Source organism: Gadus chalcogrammus, chromosome 19 (genome assembly GCF_026213295.1).
Source record: "Gadus chalcogrammus isolate NIFS_2021 chromosome 19, NIFS_Gcha_1.0, whole genome shotgun sequence".
Taxonomy (NCBI): domain Eukaryota; kingdom Metazoa; phylum Chordata; class Actinopteri; order Gadiformes; family Gadidae; genus Gadus; species Gadus chalcogrammus.
This window is the reverse complement of record NC_079430.1, coordinates 15,259,015-15,271,456: the sequence shown is the minus strand read 5'-3', so window position 1 is coordinate 15,271,456 and position 12,442 is coordinate 15,259,015. Positions and strand designations below refer to the sequence as shown.

General features: G+C 49.3%; 1 protein-coding gene across 2 annotated transcripts in view; it reads left to right on the top strand.

The window, feature by feature from the left end:
• Positions 1 to 3,206: 3,206 nt before the first annotated feature.
• Positions 3,207 to 12,442, top strand: part of atp2b1a (ATPase plasma membrane Ca2+ transporting 1a) — a 39,071-nt gene continuing 29,835 nt past the window's right edge. For both annotated transcript variants that reach the window (XM_056578036.1, XM_056578035.1), the window contains exons 1-4: positions 3,207 to 3,459; positions 9,519 to 9,716; positions 11,543 to 11,800; positions 12,106 to 12,231. In XM_056578036.1, coding sequence (XP_056434011.1) covers positions 3,267 to 3,459; positions 9,519 to 9,716; positions 11,543 to 11,800; positions 12,106 to 12,231 — 775 coding nt within the window. In that variant the 5' untranslated portion in view covers positions 3,207 to 3,266. The remainder of the gene's footprint in view (positions 3,460 to 9,518; positions 9,717 to 11,542; positions 11,801 to 12,105; positions 12,232 to 12,442) is intronic.

Genomic DNA, 12,442 nt, shown 5'->3' with positions numbered 1-12,442 from the left:
TGACCTGTTCCGCAACCCGAAACTGTCACGGCGCCGCAAATGTTGGCACTGGCTTCATCTTGACTTTGTTGCCGCTTGTGTGGTGTCATGGGCGAGAGGGAGGCGTGGGGGGTATGGGGGGGGGGGGGGGGACTGCTTTCATTACTTCAGGTTGAACCTGTGCTCAGGGGACTTGCAATTGTGTCCACCCAGCGGAAACCCCCCCCCATTTCAAACAAGTCCTGCCGCAGTGTGCAAGATGACATCGTAAGTCATCTGGATGTAGTGGAACTTAATGTCTTGGAATACACTCAGTCGCTATGGTAACATCACTCTACCGTCAGGCCCAGTCTCTGAAAGTCAGACGAACCCGGCCACTCTGTTTCAGTGGAGGAGCGTCGGCACTACGACTGTGATATGTTCCATTGAGGCGTTTCAGTGAAAGTTTCACTTGTGTTTTCACTGCTTCGTACATATCTGATGGCCATAGGAAAACACCATGCGAAATGACGTGTGCATAGCGAAGCATGCACTGAAAACCCCCAGAAGTGAACACGGTGTTTCCCCTCCAGAGTAGGTGTGGTGGTGGTGGTGGTGGGGGGGGCACTGGGACCAGCAACCGATGCCACGCCAGTAATCAACGCTACCCTGCAATTATGCAGAGTAATGAATAATAAATTCTGTCCCCCTTTTCCGTGGCAGATGGCTCCAAATAGAATTTCAACATGTGACGGCATAGTTTCCAAGTCGCTCCACGGCAGAGACGGAAAAGCATCCACTTGTGAGGCTGCTGATAAATAAAGGCTGTTTCTTTATCTCCCGTGGCGTGTGTCCCAGTTAAAAACGCCATATTCTGGGAATTTTTGTGTTTGTTTCTTTGTTGGAGCGACAGGGTGTCTGGCGTTCACCAGGTAATGAATAGCGTTCCTGGCAGGCTTGTTTAGCTCATTGTGTTCTAGCCAGACGCTAATGCACATAGTGAGTAAAATAGACCGTCCAGCTGGTGGCCATCACAACAGCAGCACTGCATTTTCTTTTTCCTAGGAAATGTGTGTGAGTGTGCGTCCCCTCCCATGACATGCTTCATGCGGTCGCATTGTTCAAAGCTTTCAAATAAGAGTTACAGTATTTGCTTTGTCTTTTTCACAAAAGGATTTGAGGCTCAGAGTCCAACGTAACCGCTATCACTCCTGCCTTGATAGGCCCCTTCCAGCACTCCTATTCAGCCTCTTCTCTTTCACAGAATTTAATTAAACAAAATCCCCCCTCCCTCTTTTCGTCTTTAAAACTGCATGACAACTGCTGCGCTTTTGAAGGAATGATTCTGATTATGTTAGGCTGATTAAAGCTGAACTGGTAAGCAGGGTCTTGTTTGAATGGACTCTGGCGTGGAGCACCGGGAGCTTCCTGATGCCACAGCACAGATAGTCCTAATTAGATTAAATAGGAGGCTTTTCCTAGGCTAATCAGTCAGACGGCCTCGGCTTACCTTTAAAACGCCGGCAGCAAACCTGCAGAGAAGATGGTTCTTCCTCCTCAAGTCCTTTCTGACTTTGGGTTATTGGGGTACATCTTTCTTTGACCAATTTTGTGATACTAATTTCTTCGGTTGGTTTTGGGTAGTATGTAGGTATTATCATACCGGGATACCACATTTTGTAGTTCAAATTAGGATGTGATGAACTTTTTTTGAATGATCAAAATAAGTTTGGTTTGGATTTTACAGAAAAATGTTTCAAAAAGGCACACTTACTTGATCTGACTCCAAACCTAAAAGAACATCTAGCCCAAATCAATTAGCCGTGGTTGGAGTGTTTCAAATGTGTTTTGAATAGCATATTATACGATAAGGAACTTTTTGAGATCCACATATATTGTGTGGTAATATCTTTCGGTTTCCGTAAGGGCCCAGTACTACTGTGCTAAAAAGAGAAATCTAATTCTGCCCAAGGCAGGGCTGCTAATGCTCCACTTATGATGCTGAAAGGAAATCATGCAGGGCCATTCCATAAACACAGAGCAGTACAGTGGGCATGGAGTCTGGTTGTAAGGTGAGCATGTTGAGACATTCGCTGCCTCTGTAGGACAAATCAAACCGGTCTTGGGGAAATGAACAGCGTTTTTTCTCCTGGGTGTGATATGGGTTGTTTGGGACAGATCTTGAACAGTCAATTAAAGCTGTGCATTGTTTTCTCTGTGGCTTTCACTTTTTGTTCAAATTATTTTAAATGATGGTTGCCCGAAGAATAAAAAACATCCACTCAGAGCTCAGTCAAACCGGGGACTTTTTCTCTCTCTCTGAATCTCTTTGGTCCAGTCTGGAAAAAGGAGAGATATTCAGATTTTGAGCAATAGTGATGGTGGCAGTACAAATGTGACTATTGCATCTTTTTCCACCCCAGAGTGTTTCATGTTGGTCCCATCTTAAATTCCAATAACATTGCTCATATTTGCAGACATCACTCCATAATAGGACAAACTGCCATACAATTATCAATTTATTATATTTGTGCGACATTATCAATCTTCTGCTCGGTGAAGGGTTGTTATTTAGATGAATGTAAGATTCTTCCCTGGATTCCTATAATGAAAGGCACGTGATCAGTTGCAGGCATCCAACACTGCCTCAGACGCAAGGCATAGCTTTAGAAATGGAACCCTTACCAGGCGAGACGAGGAAAGTCAATCTTTAACGTCAGTCCTCAAGGGTTCCAATTTGAGCCGCTCAATGGAAAGTTTTTTTTTTCACACTTTTCACTTTCGAGTTACTGTCCTCTAGACAGTTGTGAGTGTGTATGCCGTTCCCTTGTGACTGTCTTACTGACTGTTTTCTTTTAATCTGTCCCAAGTGTTGTACTTGATGTCCATGTATGTTTTTTTTAATAGCAACCCTTCCTCATCACTAACGCTGACCTTTCTCTCTCCCCAGTTTCCCTTTCAGATCCGGGTGTCTGGGGTTCTCTGGCTCTGTGGATGATCCTCAGTCAACATGAAAGACTAGGAGCTCAGCTCTCCGAGGGGAAATGGCTTTCTGTGCTGCGTCCCAGTCCGGCGCCCTGGCCTGCTGCCCCAGCTGCCTCTGAGAGGAGCCCCGCTCCACGGCCCATGGGAGCCACGCCTGCACTCGCTCGCTCCAGGATTTAAAGCAACCCTTTTTTAATAAATCGCCGCTCCCCCTACCAGAGAGCCACCTGCCCCCCCACCCCACCCCCCCCCCCTCCCCGGGACACCGACCCCCCCCTCCGGCACTGTTGAGCAGCGAGGCGGGGTGCTGTGCGGCGGACACGATGGCCAACAACTCGTACAGCGGCGTCAAGAACTCCGTCGTGGAGAACAACCATGGCGGGGACTTCGGGTGCTCGCTCAAAGACCTGCGCTCGCTCATGGAACTGCGTGGTGCAGAGGGGCTGGGCAAGATAGGGGAGAGCTACGGGGACGTTCACGGACTCTGCGCCCGCTTGAAAACGTCGCCCGTCGATGGTATGCCGTAGCCGGGTGCCCCACCCCATCTTCACCGTCACCCGTTGATCTTGTTGTTTAACTTCCTGTACGGAGACGTTTGTGTGTCTGCAGCTGTCATGTCCGCGCGGTTTAGGAGAGGGGGTTAGACGTTGGCCCCCTGTCACCCACGTCACCTTGACATCACTTCCTTAAAACACGAATGGCGGACAGGTGGTCTGACAGCCGGCACTGCCCTGGAGCCTGTCCAAAGGCCTCGTGCCCTCGGTCTCTTGTTCTCCCTCTGCCCTTCCTGTCACCTGTGTGTGTGTGTGTGTGTGTGTGTGTGTGTGTGTGTGTGTGTGTGTGTGTGTGTGTGTGTGTGTGTGTGTGTGTGTGTGTGTGTGTGTGTGTGTGTGTGTGTGTGTGTGTGTGTGTGTGTGTGTGTGTGTGTGTGTGTGTTCCCAGCAGCTGTCTTGCCCTGGGCAGAGTACCAGTTGCGGCATGTCGCTGTCGTCCATGCGTGGGGCAGAGTACGTGCGTGTCACACACATGAACACCACCGGCCTCTGGCACAGGCGGCTGTGCTTACACAGAAATCGGCGCAAAATATCACACCTGCACAAGTGGATTAGGCTAATCAGTTCTGTTTAGCAGAACTTAAAGATATAGGGAGGTAAATGGTCTAATTGCTGAGGCAGGTGTTTGATTACAGAGGCGGGGCATAATAATGGCCTTCGACCCTTAAAACCGCCTGGATTATAGACTTCCTGTCCGTCACTGTGACCCTAAGCCGTGCATATATGGAGGCACCTTTCCCAACTCAGCAGATGTAACCAGGCCAAGTCTGCTGGGGTGAGGGCAAAAGAACTGCACCGTCACCTTATGGGCCCCATCCACGCTGCGCCACATTCCAACGCATCTAACTCCATTTGTCTTTTTTCTTTTACCTTCTTGCTCGCTCTTTCTCTCTCTCTCCGTCTCGATCACTCACAGCACACGCATACATTCTGTCTCTATAGACTGCCGGCCTGCCTCATCACGGATGGGACCTTGATTGGACCCTGTTTTTGGGGTGGGATTTTCAGTTTTATCCAGGTTTAGAACGACACTGCGTATCTTCTGTGGAGGCAACTGTGCCACAGCAGGGACAACGCTGCCAAGCGGCCGCCCCTAGCCTTTAGTGAGCCGTCGCCTTCTAAAGAGAAGTCAGACTGGATCTAAACCTCCAGGTTCTGATCAGGAAGAGCGCCTTGCAGTATTCTTGCAAGGTGTTCTTGGGTGTAATGAGCACAATGGTTCCATTGTGTGAGGTGGTGTAACCACAGTGTTGTTGAGCATGCATTGTTTACTGAAGGGCACCATGTAGGTTGTCCTGGTTGTAATTTGCAAATGACTGGTTGGGCCAAGTTGACCATCTTGTCTTCTATCTGGTGACGTTCATACAATCTGGTTGTTTGCATAAATGTCCCCCGTCTGTATGGTGTCTCAAGTCCTAATTAAGACTACAGGAAGTACATTTTAGAAATCAGCAGCTTGTTGCAGTCTAAAATGTTCTACTATTGATACTTAAGGGACTACTTTGGCGCATTAACGGCAGGATATTTCCGTTGACAATCTTCAAATCAATCTCGTAAAATTGCTTTCACTTTTTCTTCCCTTTTTTATTTTGCCAAATGAGATTGCAGAGGCAGAGTCTTGCAAATGCTTTTTTCTTCTACTCTCGAGAGTTTCCAGAGGTTCTGGAAGGCCTGCCTACTGACCCACACGCGTACTAACCAGCGCTGCTAACAGATTATCTGCAGGGAGGTCCGTTTATTCCGGGCACTCGTGGTTTTGAGTCTGGCCGTCGGCCATCGGACTGAGAAATTAAGCCGTCATTTAAGATTACAGGAGCTTGACAATTGAAAAGGGATTTCCAATTAGTGGGCCGGGCATTTCTCTAACCTCTTAAGTCTATCCTGTTGCTAATCCTTCAACCTTTCCAAGTGTGTGTGTGTGTGTGTGTGTGTGTGTGTGTGTGTGTGTGTGTGTGTGTGTGTGTGTGTGTGTGTGTGTGTGTGTGTGTGTGTGTGTGTGTGTGTGTGTGTGTGTGTGTGTGTGTGTGTGGGGGGGGGGGGGGTTCTTCCTTCCTCCCTCCCGAAGTTTGACTTAACTTCACTGGCGCAGCTGTGCTTTTATGCTTCACAACTCTATTTTTATCCGTCTCGGCAGAGTCCAGGGCTCAGACTATAACGCCCCGCTGAAGTGCGGCTCAATGTCCTCTCTGCAGCGGGCACACATCTCGTCACGCGCATTCCCCACACTTTGTATCGGCGTGTAAATGAAGAAAGGGCCCCTCCGTGTCGATGGTATCGACCATCTCGCCCCGTTTTCTCCACTCTGACACTTATTGTCTGTTGATGGCTATTTCGGTGGAGTCAAATATTTGGGTCCCGTCCTATAGATCCAATCGATTGTGGGCAGAGACGATTCTGCTGTTTGCCTGCATTCACAACGTCGTCAGGCCCTTAGCATCCGTCACCACGGCGATCAGCCCGGCCGCGTTCAACAGGAAGGCGCAGAACGTTAAATGATCGTTTTCTGCTGGTAACTCACAAGCAGAGTGGCGGCGTTGGCTCGGTGTCCATGAAGGACGAGGTGAGGAGGTTTGTTTGGCCTGTGAGCGGAGGCGGCAGATGGCCCTGCCTGTTGAGTCAGCACCGTCACTTGTTGTTGTTAATACCTGTTGTAATCTCTAGATGCCATACCGTGATTCGAGTGCGAGAGGCGTTCACTGACTTCCGTCATTGCACAACCGCATTTCCTCACTTGGTTGATAATAATTTACCCTCATTTTGTGGAGCCTTATCAGAAGATTGATGGCCTAACACTTCAGAAACGGTCTGGGATGCTTGTGGTGCAACCTGCCTGTTTCTAGGTCGGCCTGCAACACAGAGAGCTCTGTTACGTGTGAGAGGCACTTTTAGTTAATATCCTATTTCAACACATGACCTAACGGGTATTGACGTACCGCTTATCTCTTTCCAAAATGGAAAGAAGGGCCACGAGCGACGTAGATCAGCGCTGTCGTCGGGGCAGAGCCTCTTTATTTGTCTGCAAGCCCGCAATCTCATTGGGAGCGCACGGAAAGGTCAGCGGCCAGTACGGGTAAAGTGCAAAGTGTGACCTTTGAGCGCCGCGGCATGGTGGAACATCTCCTCACCTGCCGGGTTCGAGGGTAGCGGCGGCGCTAGGTCGGAGGCCAGCGCTATCTTCACCGGGAGACTCAACCACCAGGACACCGCAGAACTCTGCATTCACTTCCCCCCGTCCAGCTGGCTGCTAGAGCCAAGATGGCCGCGGATAAAGCCCATGGGCTCGCGCGGATGGAGAGGAACAAACCAACCTGTGGTTGGACCAGCGGATGTCTACGCTGCCGCTTTGGCCCATGTTGGGAAGGAAAGGATTGGGGATAGGATCTCGGCAGCCCCCCCCCCCCCCTCCTCCCGCCAGCGGGGGCTGAACTGACAGCGTTCTGAGGGGCCGTGTAGGGACAACTAGGTCCGTTTTAAACGGTTAATGATTAGCCACTTAACTGGAGACGGACTCCCTGTGCTGAGATGATGTGCTCGGCCGTCTGTTTTCGGTCGCTGTGGAGGGAGGGGGTGGGAGGCCCGGTGTTAACCTTTAACGTCCTTTTTACATTATGATCGTCCATGCACGTATGTCCCGAGCATGAAGGCAGACGGGGAGGGGGGGGGGACAATGCAGTGGAAAATGTAATGGGTTATTAGCTGTCAGCGTGTTCTCATTAGAGGCCTAGAGAATCAAAGCCGGCGCTGAGAGATGGCCACACAGCAGGCCGCCATGTTGGAGCCAGTGAGTCATCGATGGCTCCTAGAACTCGTAGCGTCGACGGTGAGGTCTTTTTGTTACCGGCTGGCGCGTTATTACATCGTGACGAAGGAGTTAGCGTGTGCTAGGATTGACATGACCACAATGTCTCTTTTCCTGGATTTCTTTCCCTCTCTTTTAAGAGTGTGAAAGCCTGGACGCGCCTAGGCCCATACATGTTGAAGTGAATCGGGGTCCTTTGAGGCTGTTCCTTACCGAATTTCGATTTGATTCAGTATGTCCAATCACCGTAACATCATTGTTGTTTTTCTGTCTTTGTATTCGGGTGTAACTTCAAATGGCTGAGGCCGCATCTTCAAGTGGAGTAATGTCACGCAACACAGAATAATGTTAGGCCATTGGAAGTCTAGGCCCTTGAGTTGGTTCAAGTCTACCAAAGAAATATACCCAAACAGCAAATGTATTTTGGTGTTTGTCTCAACACGGAGAAGGCGAACCATGCTGGTTAATTCTGAAAGTTTATAATAAACTTTCAAATGTGTTTTCATAATGATTGTTAAAATGAAAGATGAGACATCTGTAGTCTTAATCTTTCCATGCCAGAAAACATTATTAAACCAACCAATTATGCTGTAAAAAGAAGTCACTAAGAGGGTTTTACACAAAGAATACCGCGGGAATAATACATCCATCCAAAAATATGGACAATCAATTATTCCCCACACGAAAGGCTCTTCACAATATCACAAACCACATCAGTTTGCTGATTTAAATGGCTCATTAAGAACAACCCATTCATTCTCTGGCACTCGCTTTGGATTCCCTGTGTGTGTGTGTGTGTGTGTGTGTGTGTGTGTGTGTGTGTGTGTGTGTGTGTGTGTGTGTGTGTGTGTGTGTGTGTGTGTGTGTGTGTGTGTGTGTGTGTGTGTGTGTGTGTGTGTGTGTGTGTCACCTTGAACATCCAAACAGACCTTCCTCAAACCTTCCCTTCTCTCTTGGCATTCTCTCCACCGTCGGCTGAAGATTTAAGTTTATTTTTAGGAAGCTGAAAATGCTTCGACAAATACGGGAGGCTGCGAATGTTGGTGTGTGCGTCTCACCTCAAAGCCCTGCAATGCAGACTTTTTACCCACATCCAGAGGCATGAACAGTGTGTGTGCGTGCCTGTGCTCCCCTCACCTTTCCCCCCCTGCCTATTGAGACGACGAGCCCCGACCCCCTCCAGCACTCTGTTGCTCCCTCTCGTCATTAGTGGGTCCCCCGCAACACGCCGGGGGCCTGTCTCGTCCTCACCACACACACACGCACACGCACACACGCACGCACACACCCTCTCTCATTCTCGACGCATCTGCCTGTCAGCAGCAGTTTCACACAGTCACTCTCCCCTCTCTCTGCTCCATCTCTCCTTCTGCCTCTGCAACACACTGCCACACACACACACACACACACACACACACACACACACACACACACACACACACACACACACACACGCACACGGGCACACACACACGGGCACACACACACACACACACACACACGGGCACACACGCACACGGGCACACACGCACACACGCACACACACACATGGCCCCACACATGCCCAAGTCCAGTTCCGTCCAGTCTGCAGAGCCACCCCCGCACCATCGTCATGAATAGAGCTGAAAAGCTGTCGCGGATCATCAGATGTGCGGAGGTCCTTTAGGATACTCGACTCGGCCTTGAATGCAGCGGTACTTCAACGGCCAGTGGCGGAATGCTTATCTCTGCACATGGATGAATGGATGAATAACCAGCCAGACGAAAAATATTAGTCTCTTAATGGTACGCAGGGAGGTGTGTGTGCATGATGCTGAGATGATTTCAGCTCCTCCAATTGATTACTTAATACCCTTTACCGTTTATTAAATTCATGACAATGAGATAAGAAACTGGGAAGGGGGTTTACTGCTGGTCCATGGCCTGCAGAACGTGTATGATGGTTGGGGTTCATGGTTTCAGATAAAAGGCATGGTCACAACACTGATGTAACTGCTCGCTGACCTTTTGAATTGGATAGATTGTTTTCTTGAGGGAACAAGAGACCCTTTTGCTTATTAAAATGGGATTCTCCAAAGGCCACTTTCAGTTTCGTTCGAGACTAGTTGTTTGTTAGGAGAGTATCTGAAATGGATTTGACTTGTGTGAGGTGATCCAGTTCATTGTTCATCTCACCCTCACCCCTTATTTTTTCTCTCTCTCCCTGCTCTCTCTCTTTCTAGGTCTTAGCGGACAACCTGCAGACATCGAGAAACGGAAAACTGCGTTTGGGGAGAACCTAATACCTCCTAAAAAGCCAAAAACCTTCCTTCAGTTAGTATGGGAAGCATTACAAGACGTGACGCTCATCATTCTGGAGGTGGCGGCCATAGTTTCATTAGGCCTCTCTTTCTACCAACCCGAAGACGCTGATAGAACTAGTGAGTTACCTGTGTTCCTCCTCTAACTACTGAGATGCTTCTGTTGATCTGCATTACCTAACATCTCAACTAGTGAGTAACCCGTGGTTCCTCCTCTAACTACTGAGATGCTTCTGTTGATCTGCATTACCTACCATCTCAACTAGTGAGTAACCCGTGGTTCCTCCTCTAACTACTGAGATGCTTCTGTTGATCTGCATTACCTAACATCTCAACTAGTGAGTAACCCGTGGTTCCTCCTCTAACTACTGAGATGCTTCTGTTGATCTGCATTACCTACCATCTCAACTAGTGAGTAACCCGTGGTTCCTCCTCTAACTACTGAGATGCTTCTGTTGATCTGCATTACCTAACATCTCAACTAGTGAGTTACCTGTGTTCCTCCTCTAACTACTGAGATGCTTCTGTTGATCTGCATTACCTAACATCTCAACTAGTGAGTAACCCGTGGTTCCTCCTCTAACTACTGAGATGCTTCTGTTGATCTGCATTACCTACCATCTCAACTAGTGAGTAACCCGTGGTTCCTCCTCTAACTACTGAGATGCTTCTGTTGATCTGCATTACCTACCATCTCAACTAGCTCCCAGCTTGAAACGACCTGGACACATCTGTGGTCAATGCTGATCGATAGCGATGTCAATAATGTTCAACCAATGAAATCACATCCAATAACGGATATATTCTAGTAATTAAAAGGGCTGGCCAGCCGGTGTACTGTCACCTCTTCCAAAACCCCTCCCATCACTGGGGGGGCTCCACCTCACACACTAAGGTCATCCAGTCAGGTCAGGGGGGGCTCCACCTCACACACTAAGGTCATCCAGTCAGGTCAGGGGGGGCTCCACCTCTCACACACTAAGGTCATCCAGTCAGGTCAGGGGGGGCTCCACCTCACACACTAAGGTCATCCAGTCAGGTCAGGGGGGGCTCCACCTCACACACTAAGGTCATCCAGTAAGCTCTGCAGCCATTGGCTTGGAGAAGAAGGAGGCTGCAGCCGGTATGCTCTGCAGCCCTTGTATCTTTGAATGAGCCATTCTCCCAGTGAGCTAATGAGAATGGATGTGTTCCAGTTGAGGCCCTGTCAGACCTTCTCAGCGTGGGGGGGCTAGAAGCCATTTCTATTAACGTTTAGAGGCAGGTAGAGCAGGGGGGCGTTGTCAGCATAGTGGAGATGCCCCGTGCTTTTTAATGATCAAACCTGTCCCGTTCCAACAGGGGATGAGGAAGAGGAGGAAGAGGAAGGGCCTCACAGTCAACTGCTATAAGAATCATAAAACATAACCCGTGTTCGATTTGGCTCCCTTGTGCCCAATATAGTGCACCACAGAGCGGGCGTCAGCGTTTTGTAGTTTAATGTCCAAAATCTTGAGTGTACAGATCTTGTCCCCTATATAGTGCAGCACTTGATAAGTTAACTTTGGATGAACTGGATTTTGTTTTGTCCCAAAACGCAAATGTACCATGATGGGTACACAATGCACCGTAAAAGAAGTGCACAACTGATGCACACTGATTTCCACACCGTGTCCCATGATGCATAGCAGTTTTCATGGTCGTGAGATTCATCCACTAACAATGTTCCGGCGTGTCAGAGTGTGATGTCATATGAGCTGTCAGGGGGTGATGTCACATGTCACATCACACCAATAGATGACATCATTAGTGTCCGAAATCGCCCTCAATTAGGGCGAGTTAGGAAATATTAATGCAGGAACACATGAAGCGACACCACGGCCCAGATGAGCGTCAGGTGGAGCTCCGTGCCGGCGGTGAGAAGGCTCCCTTCTGAACCCTCTGAACCCCCCCCCCCGCGCTAACAGATTGTGGGCGGGCCGCCGGGGGCATGGAGGAGGAGGGCGAGGCGGAGGCGGGCTGGATCGAGGGCGCCGCCATCCTGCTGTCGGTGGTGTGCGTGGTGCTGGTGACGGCCTTCAACGACTGGAGCAAAGAGAAGCAGTTCCGGGGGCTGCAGAGCCGCATCGAGCAGGAGCAGAAGTTCACCGTGGTCCGGGGAGGACAGGTCATCCAGATCCCCGTGGCGGAGATCGTGGTCGGGGACGTCGCACAGGTCAAATACGGTATGTGGACGCTCGCCGCTCGCTGCTGCTGAGTGTTGCCTTGTTGGCAAATGTGACAGACCTGTTTGTAGGCATTTTTGTTAAATGACTAGCAACCTTATTGGCGTCCTAGCAGAAGTTTAAAATACCGCCTAAAGCGAGGAAGGCAGTAAAGTGCGATAAGGAAGTCAGAAGTGCACCACAAACGTTTGAAGATGTAAGGAATGCTGGAGAAGTAACTTAACAATTTGCTAAAAGGATGCAGAAGCCTTTGACTGTTCCCCGGAGTGTAACCTCCAGGCCGTGTGCTCCGCTGTGTGTCACAGGAGACCTGCTGCCTGCCGACGGCGTCCTCATCCAAGGGAACGACCTCAAGATTGATGAGAGTTCCCTCACAGGGGAGTCGGATCACGTCAAGAAAACACAGACGAAAGATCCCATGCTGTTGTCGGGTAAGGCCTACCAACACTGAAATACTCCCAGGGTCACCCAATTTGGTTGTCAAATAAAAATAGCGCACTATTATTGGTGTTTTTTGTCCCATTTGAGTGGGGCTGAACCAGATATGTTCATTGCTGCTTTTTTTTATAAAATGGGCAATTTATGATCCACCTATTTAATCAAATCAACAGATTCACTGAAATCTGTAATAACGAAAGGATC